At 37.1% G+C, this 12,992-nt stretch overlaps 1 protein-coding gene across 1 annotated transcript in view; it reads left to right on the forward strand.

The window, feature by feature from the left end:
• Positions 1–12,992, forward strand: part of LOC149303228 (neuroendocrine convertase 2) — a 63,013-nt gene that overhangs the window by 33,981 nt on the left and 16,040 nt on the right. Inside the window, exons 3-5 of the mRNA XM_089481388.1 lie at positions 2,321–2,434; positions 3,027–3,135; positions 4,331–4,368. Of these exons, the coding sequence (XP_089337514.1) occupies positions 2,321–2,434; positions 3,027–3,135; positions 4,331–4,368 (261 nt within the window). The remainder of the gene's footprint in view (positions 1–2,320; positions 2,435–3,026; positions 3,136–4,330; positions 4,369–12,992) is intronic.

The raw sequence follows: 12,992 nt of genomic DNA on the forward strand, positions 1-12,992 counted from the left end.
AATTTTTAATCTTAGTGAAGCATAAAAGGTTTTCCCCCTCTATTCTATGTTTAAATTATGTAACGCTATATGGCTTCTGCCCACTGCACTCTGGAATAAAGGCAAAATGTTGGAAAAATCTATAGAAAATCTATATTTTAAATAGATCCTTGTAGCTACAAGAGCGGTAGATATCATCAACCCCATGCTTGCAGTAATAAGGTATTACTGGCGTAATATAGATTTGAAAGCAGAGGTTCATTTTCTTTGCTTGAGTACTTTTTTTTTTGTGCAAAGTCAATTGATTATTCAGTTAATTTGTTTTGCTTCAATGTTCTACTGCTGTAACATCATCCCGGGCACTTTAAAGTCCATGCGTAAGTGGAAGTGTATTACAAATCAATATATTTTTTATTTTTCTGTGTGTCTGTTTTGTTTTAAACGTCTTTTTCATTGTTTAGATTATAGATTTTTTCCCCTGAACTAGTGCCTAATTTGAATCTTATTGGGCAGACCTTATCAAAGGACACCTTAATGTCTATATTCTGTTTTCACAGGCAGTTTTATAGGATCTAATTTCACCTTTTTTATACAGGGGAGAAAACATCATCCATTTAGATTTTTTTTTTATTTTGGTGCACAATCTAATGTATATAATACTCACATTTTTCCTATCTGAAGAATTGAGGGTTTCGATTTTAGCTCTTTACATTTTACCTAATCCAAAATAACTGTGGTTTTATGAAAGTACACTTAAAATGGCAAAAAACTATAATATTTTTAAATAGAGTTCATAAAATATCCCGACCATAGAACAGAGAGGCCTAAAAAGAAGCCAACTTGCTTAAACTCACATTTCTACTTGCATAAATTAACACTTGACTAGCATACACTCGACTGGAGTTGAGTTGATTGGATATATATATTAAAAAAGCAAACATCTTGGCAGATTCATTAACACACAAGTCAATTAAGAGTTGGAAATGTTATCTAAAACATCTGGCATGCAAATTTCACCTTGCATCCTTAGAGGAGTGCAAATTGAAGTGCAAGCCACCTACCCCTCCCCCCTAACCCTTGTGTAGCTGGTAGTAAGTAATAAGTCTGGGGGGTATGGAGCAATTTTACACTGCCAACCCCCATCTCTACTCAGTTGGAGGTATGGGCCTATCATGTGCTCCCATCATGCCTTCATCTTACATCTGGTGGGGTTTTAAAAGGGTCAAAGCAGAAAAAGGAGCATAGAGCCAACCTATGGCCCTCATTCCCATCTGGTGACCATTGGGATGGTGGGGGGTTAAAGTCCAATTACACAAATGGTAGGGCACAGGTCTTTTGTAAGGATGGGTAAGGAGAAGTGAGATGACTTTACAAATGAAATGATTAGACCATGTTGGCTGTACCAGATCCTGCCAAGGATATCTGCTTCCAGGAAGGGGATCTTTTAAATAATCTTTTTAATCATATATCTGAAGAACAATTATACTCATTGGAAAAAAAATGCACAACCTATAAGTAGTGGTGATAAAGGAATTGGTTTAAAATCTGTAATAGTGGTAGTTCCCTTTAGTTTTCTCTACGCTGTAATGTCACTGGGACCTGTTCTTAGATCATTGAGCCCCCGGAATGGGGTTATAGACCTTTATATTTATCGTTCATTGTGTAATCCCACATTTTACCACTTTACCTGACAGATATGACTCGTATGAAACATTATACTATGGTTAAACCATAGTGTGGTACTACATTTTAAACCAGTTTAGTTATAATTTGCTGACCCTAGGGCTTCATGAATTCTGCAAATTGCCCTTTTTATTTGCAGTGTAAATCAGTATTTTATTTTTTTTTGTATTTCTATTTGGGATCTAATAACACATGAAATTGTTCTCTCTGTGTTGTGTTTGTTCTGGCTACACAACAGTGAAGGTTTTAATGATATCCCTGACATCAACACATCACAGATTAAATATTAACAAAGTCATTTTGATTAATATACCCCAGTTCTAATCCTGAAATGTCTACAAACCCAGTACTGCTGTGTGCCTTGGATTAGTGGGAAAACATTTTAATTTTTTTTTTACATTTCTAAATTGAAAACGTAGAACCCACAACATTTATACTTATTTATTTATGTCCTTTCTGTTCACTCCATAATATTTACAAGTCTTTTTAGTACTTGTTGCACTAATGCTCTGTAAATAAATATAATCAATAGTTGAGCAATGGGGTAAAGTTTTAAAAAAAAAAGGTAGGTATCACTTGAAACTGATCATGAGCATGCACACCCTAAGATTTTATATACTGTATGCATTACAGGAAAGCATCTCCTTTTTAATTTTAGGTAAAGAATGTTATTCAACAAGAGGGATTTGATAGAAAAAAACGAGGATACAGAGAAATCAATGATATTGATATAAACATGAACGATCCATTATTTACAAAACAGTGGTATCTGGTAAGTAAACGGATTTTTTGCGAACAGCGAGAACCATATTCTGGATTTGTTTTATGGTAGTGCAAAGCACAGATACTGCATTGAAAACCAATCATTTATAACATTCATTAAATTACATATCTTATCATATGAAGCCTACCAAGCTAACTGGAAGTTATGATCTAGAAATCCGACATGAAGTATATATTTTGTTACAAAAATAGTATTATCGAATTAGTATATAATAACGATACGTGGGTAAGTTGGTCTTATTACCCCTCCAATCAGCAGGTCATATATACCGGTGTGTATATATATATATATATATATATATATATATATGTATAGTATATTGACTTAAGAATGACAAAGTTTGACTGTATCCAGTGGTGTAGGATAATGCCTACAGTATATTAGTCAGTCTCTGCCCTTGGCCATTACAGAAAAGTGTGAGGACATAGAGAAATAATGTATATATTTACCTGCTTCTATAAGGACATATTAAAAGCAGACATATTTTTGCATGCATTTTTGCGTAGACCTCATTAATATAGATACTGACCTTTCTTGACAAAAGAGTGTGATTATTTTTTTTCTAAAAATCTCATTTTAGATCAATACAGGCCAAGCAGATGGGACTCCAGGACTTGATTTGAATGTAGCTGAAGCTTGGGAGCTGGGATATACAGGGAACGGAGTCACTATAGCAATTATGGATGATGGTAATTATTTCACTGAACATCTTTAAAACTTATCATTTTTTCCATGGCTCTAAGGGCTTAATTTTGAATATAGGTTTGATATACATGTATATATACATATACAGGGGAGGGCTGGCCTGGAGCTACTTTAATCCTTTTTTTTATTTATTTAATATGCCGGATCGGCTTGCCATATTAAAAATAAATAAATAAAGTATTAAAGTAGCTCCGGCCGGCAGCATCAGCACCCAGCGGCCGTTTAGATTCGATTTCCAACAATCTGATGGCCGCATAGTGATGGGAGCAGCGTGAGGGGTGAAAGGTGAGTGCGAGGGGGCGGAGCTTTCACCCCTCACGCTGCTCCCATCACTTGGCGGCCATCGCATACGGCCGCTGGGTGCTGATGCCGCCGGCCGGCGCTGCTTTAATACTATTTTTTTTTCATTTAATAGCCGATCCGGCTTGCCATATTACATTTTAAAAAAAAGTATTAAAGTAGCGCCGGCCGGCGGCATCAGCACCCAGCGGCCGTTTAGATTAGATTTCGGGCGGCCTGGGGGGCAATTGCCCCCCTGCCCCCCGGCCCAGCCCGCCCCTGTACACAGGGCCGGCCCGACAATGGAGCCAAGTGGGGCAACCGCTCCAGGCGGCACTTTTGAAGGGGCGGCACTTTGCCGCCCCAAGCCCTTTTTTTTTTTTTTGAAAAGCGAAAGAGAGAAAGGGGCGCCGAGTGGTTTTCGCTTACCAAGCTGTCAGTACCCGCTCGGCGCCCCTCTCTCTCTCCTCTGCGGCGAGTCTCCCTGTTCGGTCTCGGTGCCGGGTTGTAATGCTGAGTGCCGGAAGATTTCCGGCGCTCAGCATTACAAGCCGGCACCGAGACCGAACAGGGAGACTAGCCGCAGGACTGCTGAAAGGTAAGTACAAGGGGGGGGGGGGGTAAGGAGGGAGAGGAAGGGTAGATAATGGGGGGGGGCGGAGGGAGAGGAAGGGTAGATAAGGGGGGGGGTGGCATTTTAAAATTCGCCCCAGGCGGCATTTTGCCTTGGGCCGGCCCTGCCTGTACATATAGTATTTATACTAGATATGTATAGTTTCTAAACATGTAAGTGTGTAAATAAAAGAGTTTTTTAATCCCAGTTTTATACCATTTATACCATTCATCACGGATATGTCTTTGTGTATCTTTTAATGTGTAAAAAGTGCCTTTCTATTCTAGGGATTGATTACCTGCACCCAGATCTTGCCTCAAACTATGTGAGTGTGACCTAAAGTTCATTTTTACAATCAAAGATTGCTAGTGTCTTACAGATAAAGATCTATATCAGACATGTCAGCGGATTTTCTAATTAAAGAATACAAAAATAGTGTGAACTTTATTGATGTCAGGTTTAACACTAGAAGCATCCAAATTATATCAATATAAACCCCAAAAACATGTTTCTAAGATAGCAGGGACAAAGTCTCGTAACACAAGTTCAGGTCTTTAAAAGCACAGTTTTTATGCAAATGCTATAAAAAAAGCATATTGCAGGAGCTCACATGAGAAATCCTTTCCATGTCTAGACATTATTCCTGCCAGACAAATCTACAGAAAGAAAGAAAGAAAGAGACTACAATTTAACGGAAAACAAAAGCTTAATCCTATTTTCCATGCACCTTTGCACAGTCAATATTTATATATTCGTTCTATTGTGTATGAGCTAATAGATCCTTAATTTCACTGCAGCCATTAATAGACTTCAATGGAGCTGTATTTGTACTTTGCTCCTGATACCTTTATGTTTAGTGCATGGACAGTTTGCTTGTTTTATTAAAAAAAAAAATGAATGGCGTTGCTTTTATTATGATTGACATTTTGATATTATTATTTTTTTTATATAGCGCCATCATATCCCACAGAGCTGTACAATGGTGTAATAATATTAGTGTTGTTGCTTTCATTATGATTGACAGTATTATTGCTATTAAAGCATTGTTTAGACAAAGATTTAAGTAATACCAAATATCTCTTATTGTATACATAGGTGTACAAGTTATGTTATAACAAAACATCTCTCTCACATACCATAAGAACTGAAAATTACTAATTATTTAGGCCATTTTGTGTGTTTTTTTGCAAGAGGATATTTTTATGGATTGGTTTTATTCGAAGGGCCGCTTTCTAGTAAGTGTGATTTAATATCACTCCAGACAGTACAGGTAGTTAAATAAGGACAACAGAACAAAAGCTTGCAGTCCATACTTGATTCCCTTTCCTTATAACAAATATATTTTTATGATGTATTATTGTGAGTGCTAATAATTGATACTAGTCCTTGCTGAGTATATATATGATATCCATACCTGGGAATCCTCTGGCTCTGGCTATCCGAAGCCCTCCCTTAAGGGATGCGGGTAAGAGGTCCCACTGACATTGGTGGGTGGTCCCACAGATGTCATGAGTGGTCCCATTGAGTGTGCTTTTCCACTACGTCAGTGAGCAATCCCACCAACATTGTGGGCGGTCCCGCTGACATCGGGTCACACACACCTTTGGCCCTGTCTATTTCTGGTGTTTGTCCTGCCCCTCCCCTCCTCTTGTGTCCAAATTTGGACCCCTGAAATGTTTGAAGGTGTGATAAAGTCCGATTGTCTTTATGTCTTGCTGCGTTCTCTGTAGTGGGGTGATAATTACAAGGTTAACATCTGAAGCCTCCATACTGTCTAGACTAGAGGAATGTTAAATTTAATTTTTTAAAAAAATCAGTCTTTTGAGGGAATAATTGATGACAAAACCATCAGTCTTTTGTACATCTGTTTACCACCTGCTGATGGTGACATCTGTATCTACATTAGCATTTAATTGCAAATGCATCAATACACAAACTAAAATATTTATTAGTATTTGATAAATCTAAATCCATATCATTAAGTGGTATGTAATTAAAATATAGGTAATTAAGAATTAAATGAGGAAAATCTAAATGCATGATGTTAAGTTGTATGTAATTAAAATGTAGGTAACAGAAAATAACTAACCCATTAACAATTAATAAGTCCAAGGAAATTAATATAGATCAGTGTTGAGGAGCTGTAGTAATTCCAGTATATCTTCGTGACTTGCCATGTATATTATATGACCACCATTTTCCTTCAAAACAGTATCAACACATCTAGGTACACTTGTGAGGGATTTTGTAGGTATATAGTTAGGTATATGATTAAATCATTATACCAAACAGGTGGTAATGATCATGAATTTGATATGTGGGTTGAACTTGAAATCATTAACTGAAACAGAAACAGCAGGAGGAATAAAACTGGGTGAGGAACAGCCAAACCCCCTAACAAAGTGAGGTTGCTGAAGACAATTTCCTGTCAAAGTCATTCACCATGGTAAGACGGAGCAAAGCAACAAGACATGAGGTAGTAATTTTGCATCAGCTAGGCCTCTCCCCAGCAGAAATTTCAAGGCAGACCGTGGTTTCCAGATGTTCTGTCCAAGCTTTTTTTAGGAAGCACAAAGAAACAGGCAATGTTAAAGGCCTCAGTGGTCAGCCAAGGAAACTTAGTGTTGCAGATTACAGACTCATGCTTACTTTCCTTCATATTTGAAAGTTGTCCAGCAGTGCCATCAGCTCAGAATTGGCATAAAATTGTGAAACCCTGGAACAACATCTACTGTCCGGAGAAGTGTGCTCAGAAGTGGTCTTTATTAAAGACTTGTTGCTAAAAATCCATGCCTCTGACGTGAAAACAATATAAATAAATCAATGTAAATATATAAATGAGGAGAACGGGTTCTTTTCCACTAGCGTATTTTATGTGATAACTCCATAAACATCATACTAAAAAGTTCCCCTTGTGAAAGCATGATTATTGTGGTAATATCCGTGTTATCAAGCATGTCTATATGTTAAACGTTAAACAAACTATCTCTACCTTTGTTCATTTTTGGACTTTAACTCCTATTTACTTTATGGTGGAGATAATGTTAGACAGGATGCATCAACAAGTCATATTGTGTAACTAATCTAGTATATATTGTGTAAATAGCCTAGAAAGACAAGCAATCTCTTGAAAGCTGACATAAAACACCAATATCTCAGTTTAAAAAATCAAACAATATCATATTGTATATTGTTTATTACCTTAAATGTTATGCAATTTGTTATTAAATTATCATCTTAAACCCTATATTTCTTTTTTGTTATTAACTGAATTAGTAGTTCTATAGGAGGTAATTAAATAATTTTTATAATCTATCAAGTACGATACTAAAATCACGTATTAGGTCATTTTGGAGAGCATGACTACCCTCTGTAATAGTTGTCAATCATGTTTACTGATTTAATTCAGGATAGCCATGAAACAAAATAAGTATTTGCATGAGAGGAGATGTGCTGCACATGATTATATTTTAAAATAACTTACGGGGAAAACTGTGCTAAAGACTTAAGATGGGACAATTTAAGAAAGCTAGAGTTCAATATGGTATGAAAATATAGTTTAAACTAAACAACACAGAAACAACTGGTAAGAATCTCATATTTACACTGGGTTGCCTGCCATTGACACATTTGTACGCCTAATGTGTTTTGCGAGAGCGCACTTAATTGTAGACTCACACAGTGTATGTTATGCCGATAATGATGGTAAATTGTCTTTAATGTAATACTATTGCTGGGACCATGAAACAGGATCTCCCAGGCTGTTGGTTGCAGCAGGTACGATGGTAAACAATTATAGCTTTCCTGCCCATGAATAGAGCTATTGTACAGTACTTTTGTTTTATGGGGAGGATAATGGCTAGATAACCATATGTATCAGTGAAACAATTGCTACAATCGTAAAAGAATTAGATTTTTTCTTTGCCACATCTTCTTATAACAGATGCGGTATGGAAATTGTTTTCCCTGGACTATTGTCACTTGTGATTAAGCTATTCATGCTACTCATTTTAGAGCCTAAGGAAATGGCATGTCCGAAAATTACATCTCTTCCAGCTGTATTGCTTATTAAGACGCAATAGCGGTTGCCGAATAACAAATATGCTATTTAGTTTACTAGGGAAACAAATTAATTTTTCAAGAACTCACTGAATAAAAGCATAGACTGCAAAGTAGTCACGGACATTAATATAAACAGAGCTAACACCACAAAGTATGTTTCCCGATCCTACAAGCAATGCATTTCCTTACACTATAAATGCTTTATAGAGGTTTTTACTTATCTGTGATGATTATAAGGAATATTTACGCTCTAGGTTTCTTTCCCATTTGCCATGCTGTCTTATTAATTATGCAAGGAGGTAAAAAGGTCAGTTATGCTACATTTCAGTAATGGAAGCCCAGAATAACAAACATAAAAAAAATAATATAGAAGGTTTCCCCTGTTGTTATGACTCAGACTTACATAAAACCATATACTAATTTTTATTTTTTCTTTTAGCATTTAATCAAAGGTGATACCTTTTACTGGGTCAAGACAGAAAGAATATGTAGAGTTTTTGGGACCTCAGAACCTACTGGTTTACCAATAAAAATCATAATTTAGTAGTATATATAGTTTTGTGGCATTTTGTAATTTCTAGAGCAGTGAGAGCAAAATATATTTATAATCTATAGGTTTCAAATCAGCCTTGATAACCAGACACTCTACGTTTAAATAACTTAAAATAGTAAAGAGTGAAGGCGTCATGATCTTAGCAATGTGTTTGTGACAGCGGCTGAGCATATCCAGCTGTTGGCCGCACTGGGGTCATCAGGTGGCCACCACCTTAACGTTCCTGGACATGGTACATGTAAAACAAGACCATAGAAGTGGCGCTTAGCCGAAGCTTGGGACCAACAGTCATCAGCATCCATCAAATCATGTGTTTCTCTAATATACTGTGAAAAAAAACATTACAATGTAACATTTTTGTTAGACCAGATATATAATAGATCTTACACCACAGGTGTGAACTAGGGGAGGAAATAGCTGAAGGCTAAAAAAAGTTGGCATGCTACAAAGTGTCAGATCATGGTAAAATAACAAATAAAAAATGTTATAAAACATTACAATATGCAAATAGAGTTTCTACCGAACCAGTATTTAATTAGAACTATAAATTGTAAAATTCTCATGGTGATCTTTATCGCTTGGCTATGTCTCACAGTCTACTGCTAGAGTTTCCCTGAGTAAGCAGCTGCATTATGAATCAGTTTGCTTGTCAGTAATTTCGAATACACAGGTGTGCTTTCATTTTTCTCTCCTCGGCAGGCGAACTGCCAGTCAAATATCACAATGGGGCCTTGGTAGATAAGCAAAAAAAAAGATGGGGAACTTGTAAGCCTGCTGCTGTCGATCAGATTGCAATATACCGTATTGGCTCGGATATAGGCTGCCCCCGTATATAGGCCGCACCCTAAAAGTTTGGTGCTTTTTTAAAGAAAAAGTTTTTTTTCTTTAAAAAAGCACCAAAAAACATGCTGCCACTCTGTCTCCCCCCCCGAGATATGCTGCCACTCTGTCTCTCCCCCCCCGAGATATGCTGCCACTGTCCTCCTCCCCCCTCGAGATATGCTGCCACTGTCCTCCTCCCCCCTCGAGATATGCTGCCACTGTCCTCCCCCCCCGAGATATGCTGCCACTCTGCCCCCCCCCAACTTACCAGAGGAGACTCCCGGGTGTCTTGCGGGGCTGGCGGGGGACATCTACGCAATACGCGTACACAACTATCCGCCACCCGCACGATGCGCTTAGACAACCTCCCGTGCCGGCACCCCCCCCCCCGTGGAAAGTGCTGGCAGGGGAGGCTGTCTGAGCGTATCGGGGAGTAGGATGCAGGTCCCCTGCACCGCATTAGGATCTGTATCCTAACCCTGCCCGGCGCCCGGGACTGCATGTCCTGGGCGTCGGGCGCTAGACCCCGAATATAGGCCGCACCCCCACTTTAAAGACTTAAAGTGGGGGGAAAAGTGCGGCCTATATTCCAGCCAATACGGTATTTGCAAATACAAAAAAATTTAAATTGTTTACTGGGATGGTCCTGCAAAATGCAGAGCTAAATAATATAATATACATGAGACGCATAATTTTCTCTAATTAATTATACATTATGTATGGCTATATTATCTCTTCTTGAAGGAGCTATTTGTAGTTGACCCTTTGTAATGCATAGTAAGGGCACACAGCTGAGAAGTTTTGGTTTGCATTTTGATAACTCATTCTTTTGCTGAAAAGTACTACATATAGAATTGTCAGTAAACAATGCTCTACGGCATTATCCTTTAAAGGACATCTTTTATATTTACCTCCTCATTCACCATGACAAATATCCTTGTATCATTTCCTGTTCCGTGCTGATGTGTACATATTTTCCCTTTCTGCTTTAATGCTGAATAGAACTTTAAGATTTATCACTCAACATTTCAAAGAGGAACTCATTTGTTTTTGATAGACTTGCTAGTATCATGGTTAGGGAGTTGGGCTATACCCAAACATTTTGTTGGGCTAAAAGAAGAGTTGTAAGGAGAGTTTGCAGGAGAGCTGTGGTTTAAACTCCTTCACTATTCATCAAGAAGGGTCAACATTGACTGGTTTCTCCAGCAAGAAGGGCTGAACTGGTCCTGCATAATGTGTTCGTCAATGTGTGAGGAGAAAAAAAATCACCGATTTAACTATGTTTTATACATGGCCAGCCAACCTCTTCCAGCAGAAGCTCACTAGGGTTGGACCTTTATAATGTATGGAGAAGTCAAGGAGTTCTCCCTTTAGTGAATAGACTCTATTTACAGTTATTAATGAAATTACATTTAAGAGAAAGATAACGTATTGTATATACAACATTTAATTGCCAACATAGTTCTTGAAGGACAGAGGAATTCGGGTCACAGAGAGTGACTGTCCCTCTTCAAAAGGAAAGCTTGGGTTATATGTTATATGCTATATAAATTTAAGTGCAATTATTATTATTTTCCTGTTTTAATTGCACCTACAATTCTTTTAATAGAATTATATTAGAATGTAACCACAGTGGTATAAAATTTAAATTAGCCAACACTCGTTCATAAATTCCTAATATTTATGCCCCTATTTTTTCTTAGTCACTTAGAAAGGTTAAATGGTGCAGATTTCAAGAAAATATTTTCTTCTTAAATGCAAATTTACAAACAAGATGAGAACAAGTATGCTGGAAGCTGAATTTTAAGAGGCTTATTTTTCACATTCACCATACATGAGTAAAAGATATTTATGTGTCCCAGTACTTCCCAGTTCTTTCACTTCAGCTCAGAGAAAGATTACTTCACAGTACTGATAAAGCCTGGAGATTTTTTTATGCCGCTAGCTATAGCTTCAAGGCAGAGAGTTTTCTGGCTAACGAAGTAGAGCTGTGCATTCATCACTTTGATGTGACATTTTGTTTGGAGCCTAAACATCCAAGGTTTGTCACAAAGATGAATTTCTTCCATACATAAATGATTTGCTTGACTCATTTTCTCATTGAAATTGAATTTCAATTTTTGTTTTATTTTTGCCATTCTTTTCATTTTGAATTTTATTTATTACTGTGACTGGCCTACGTAGAATAATAGATTTTCCTAGAAAAAAAAAATATTATTCTATGAAGACCAGACACAGTAATAAATAAAAAAAATAAACAAATTGGTGCCTCTCTATACTAGTATTGGGCGGGATGGGGCAAGTCCTTGTGGGTTGGGGTAACAGTTAATAATTGGAAGAAAAAAATATATATATAAAAAACTTTTAGATAATTGCAAAATTAAAGTTAAAATTCACTGCTGCTTATGTGTATCAAATCCAGATAGATTGGTCTAGATTGGGTCTTTTCTGGATGTATCATACAGAGAATTGCCTTGTATTTGACACCTAAAACTTTTATATTGTATGGTACCGTGTTTCCTCAACTTTTGTTGCTAAAAAAATGTCTCCCACATTTGTTCAGGATTTTTCTAAAGTGGGTCACATTCTTCTAAAATGGTAACTATGAATTATTTATAGTTAATATCACATTTTGTAAACTATACAGATTCATATCCAAGTATGGTAACCATGGAAACATAAGCACTATCCCTGGAGATACAGTGATGTAAAGCAATTTTAACTCTTGAAGAGCTCACCTATTAAACAAATCAAATCTTATTAATTCACCAAGGAAGCTCAAAAAATAAAAATGTAATTGTCGTCTGCATCATAAGAACTGTATAATACCTGAAAATCACACAATACCATCCACCTAATCATAACTTAATACAGCGGGGGGGGGGGCACAACAAACACGCAATGGACAGACACATGATTAACCCTTTAAGGACAATGGGTGATGATGTCAATGTTTGTGTTGTGCTCTGCGTCCCAGAATGCCTTGTATAGGAAATTTATGTCTAGTCTATGCATAGATTCCATCGAGCAATAGACAGAGGATAGAAAAAGGAAACAACAATATTGTGTTTGCAGGAAGAGATCACAAGTTTTTACTGTATTAGCAAGACACCTTTAACAATTCATAAACTTTAGCATCAGATAAGCTTTCAAGACCTCGGTGGTAGTATCTTCATCACATGTAATTTCATCTGGTGACTGGACCGCTAAAGAGGTAGTAATGTCCCTCAAAATGCCCCTTCACCTAGTGTCTGGAGATAAGAGTGCATTCAAAGACCCACGCTACAGTTGAGAAGCTATTGGTTTGAGATATTATTGTGTACAGTTTATGCAGAAAAATGGCTTGACATAAACTAAAACTTATTTTTTTCCATTTGTAAAAATGGGAAAAGATGCTTGTGGCAAATGTGTTTCGGCAAATGTTAACCTTTGAGTGCTGCCAGGAAAAGGATCTTAACGTTTATGAATGTTCTGAACACAAAAAAAACTATTATATATGATATAGTGTTATA

This window comes from Sceloporus occidentalis, unplaced genomic scaffold (assembly GCF_023333645.1).
Source record: "Sceloporus occidentalis isolate IW3139 unplaced genomic scaffold, rSceOcc1.0.p SCAF_15, whole genome shotgun sequence".
NCBI lineage: Eukaryota > Metazoa > Chordata > Lepidosauria > Squamata > Phrynosomatidae > Sceloporus > Sceloporus occidentalis.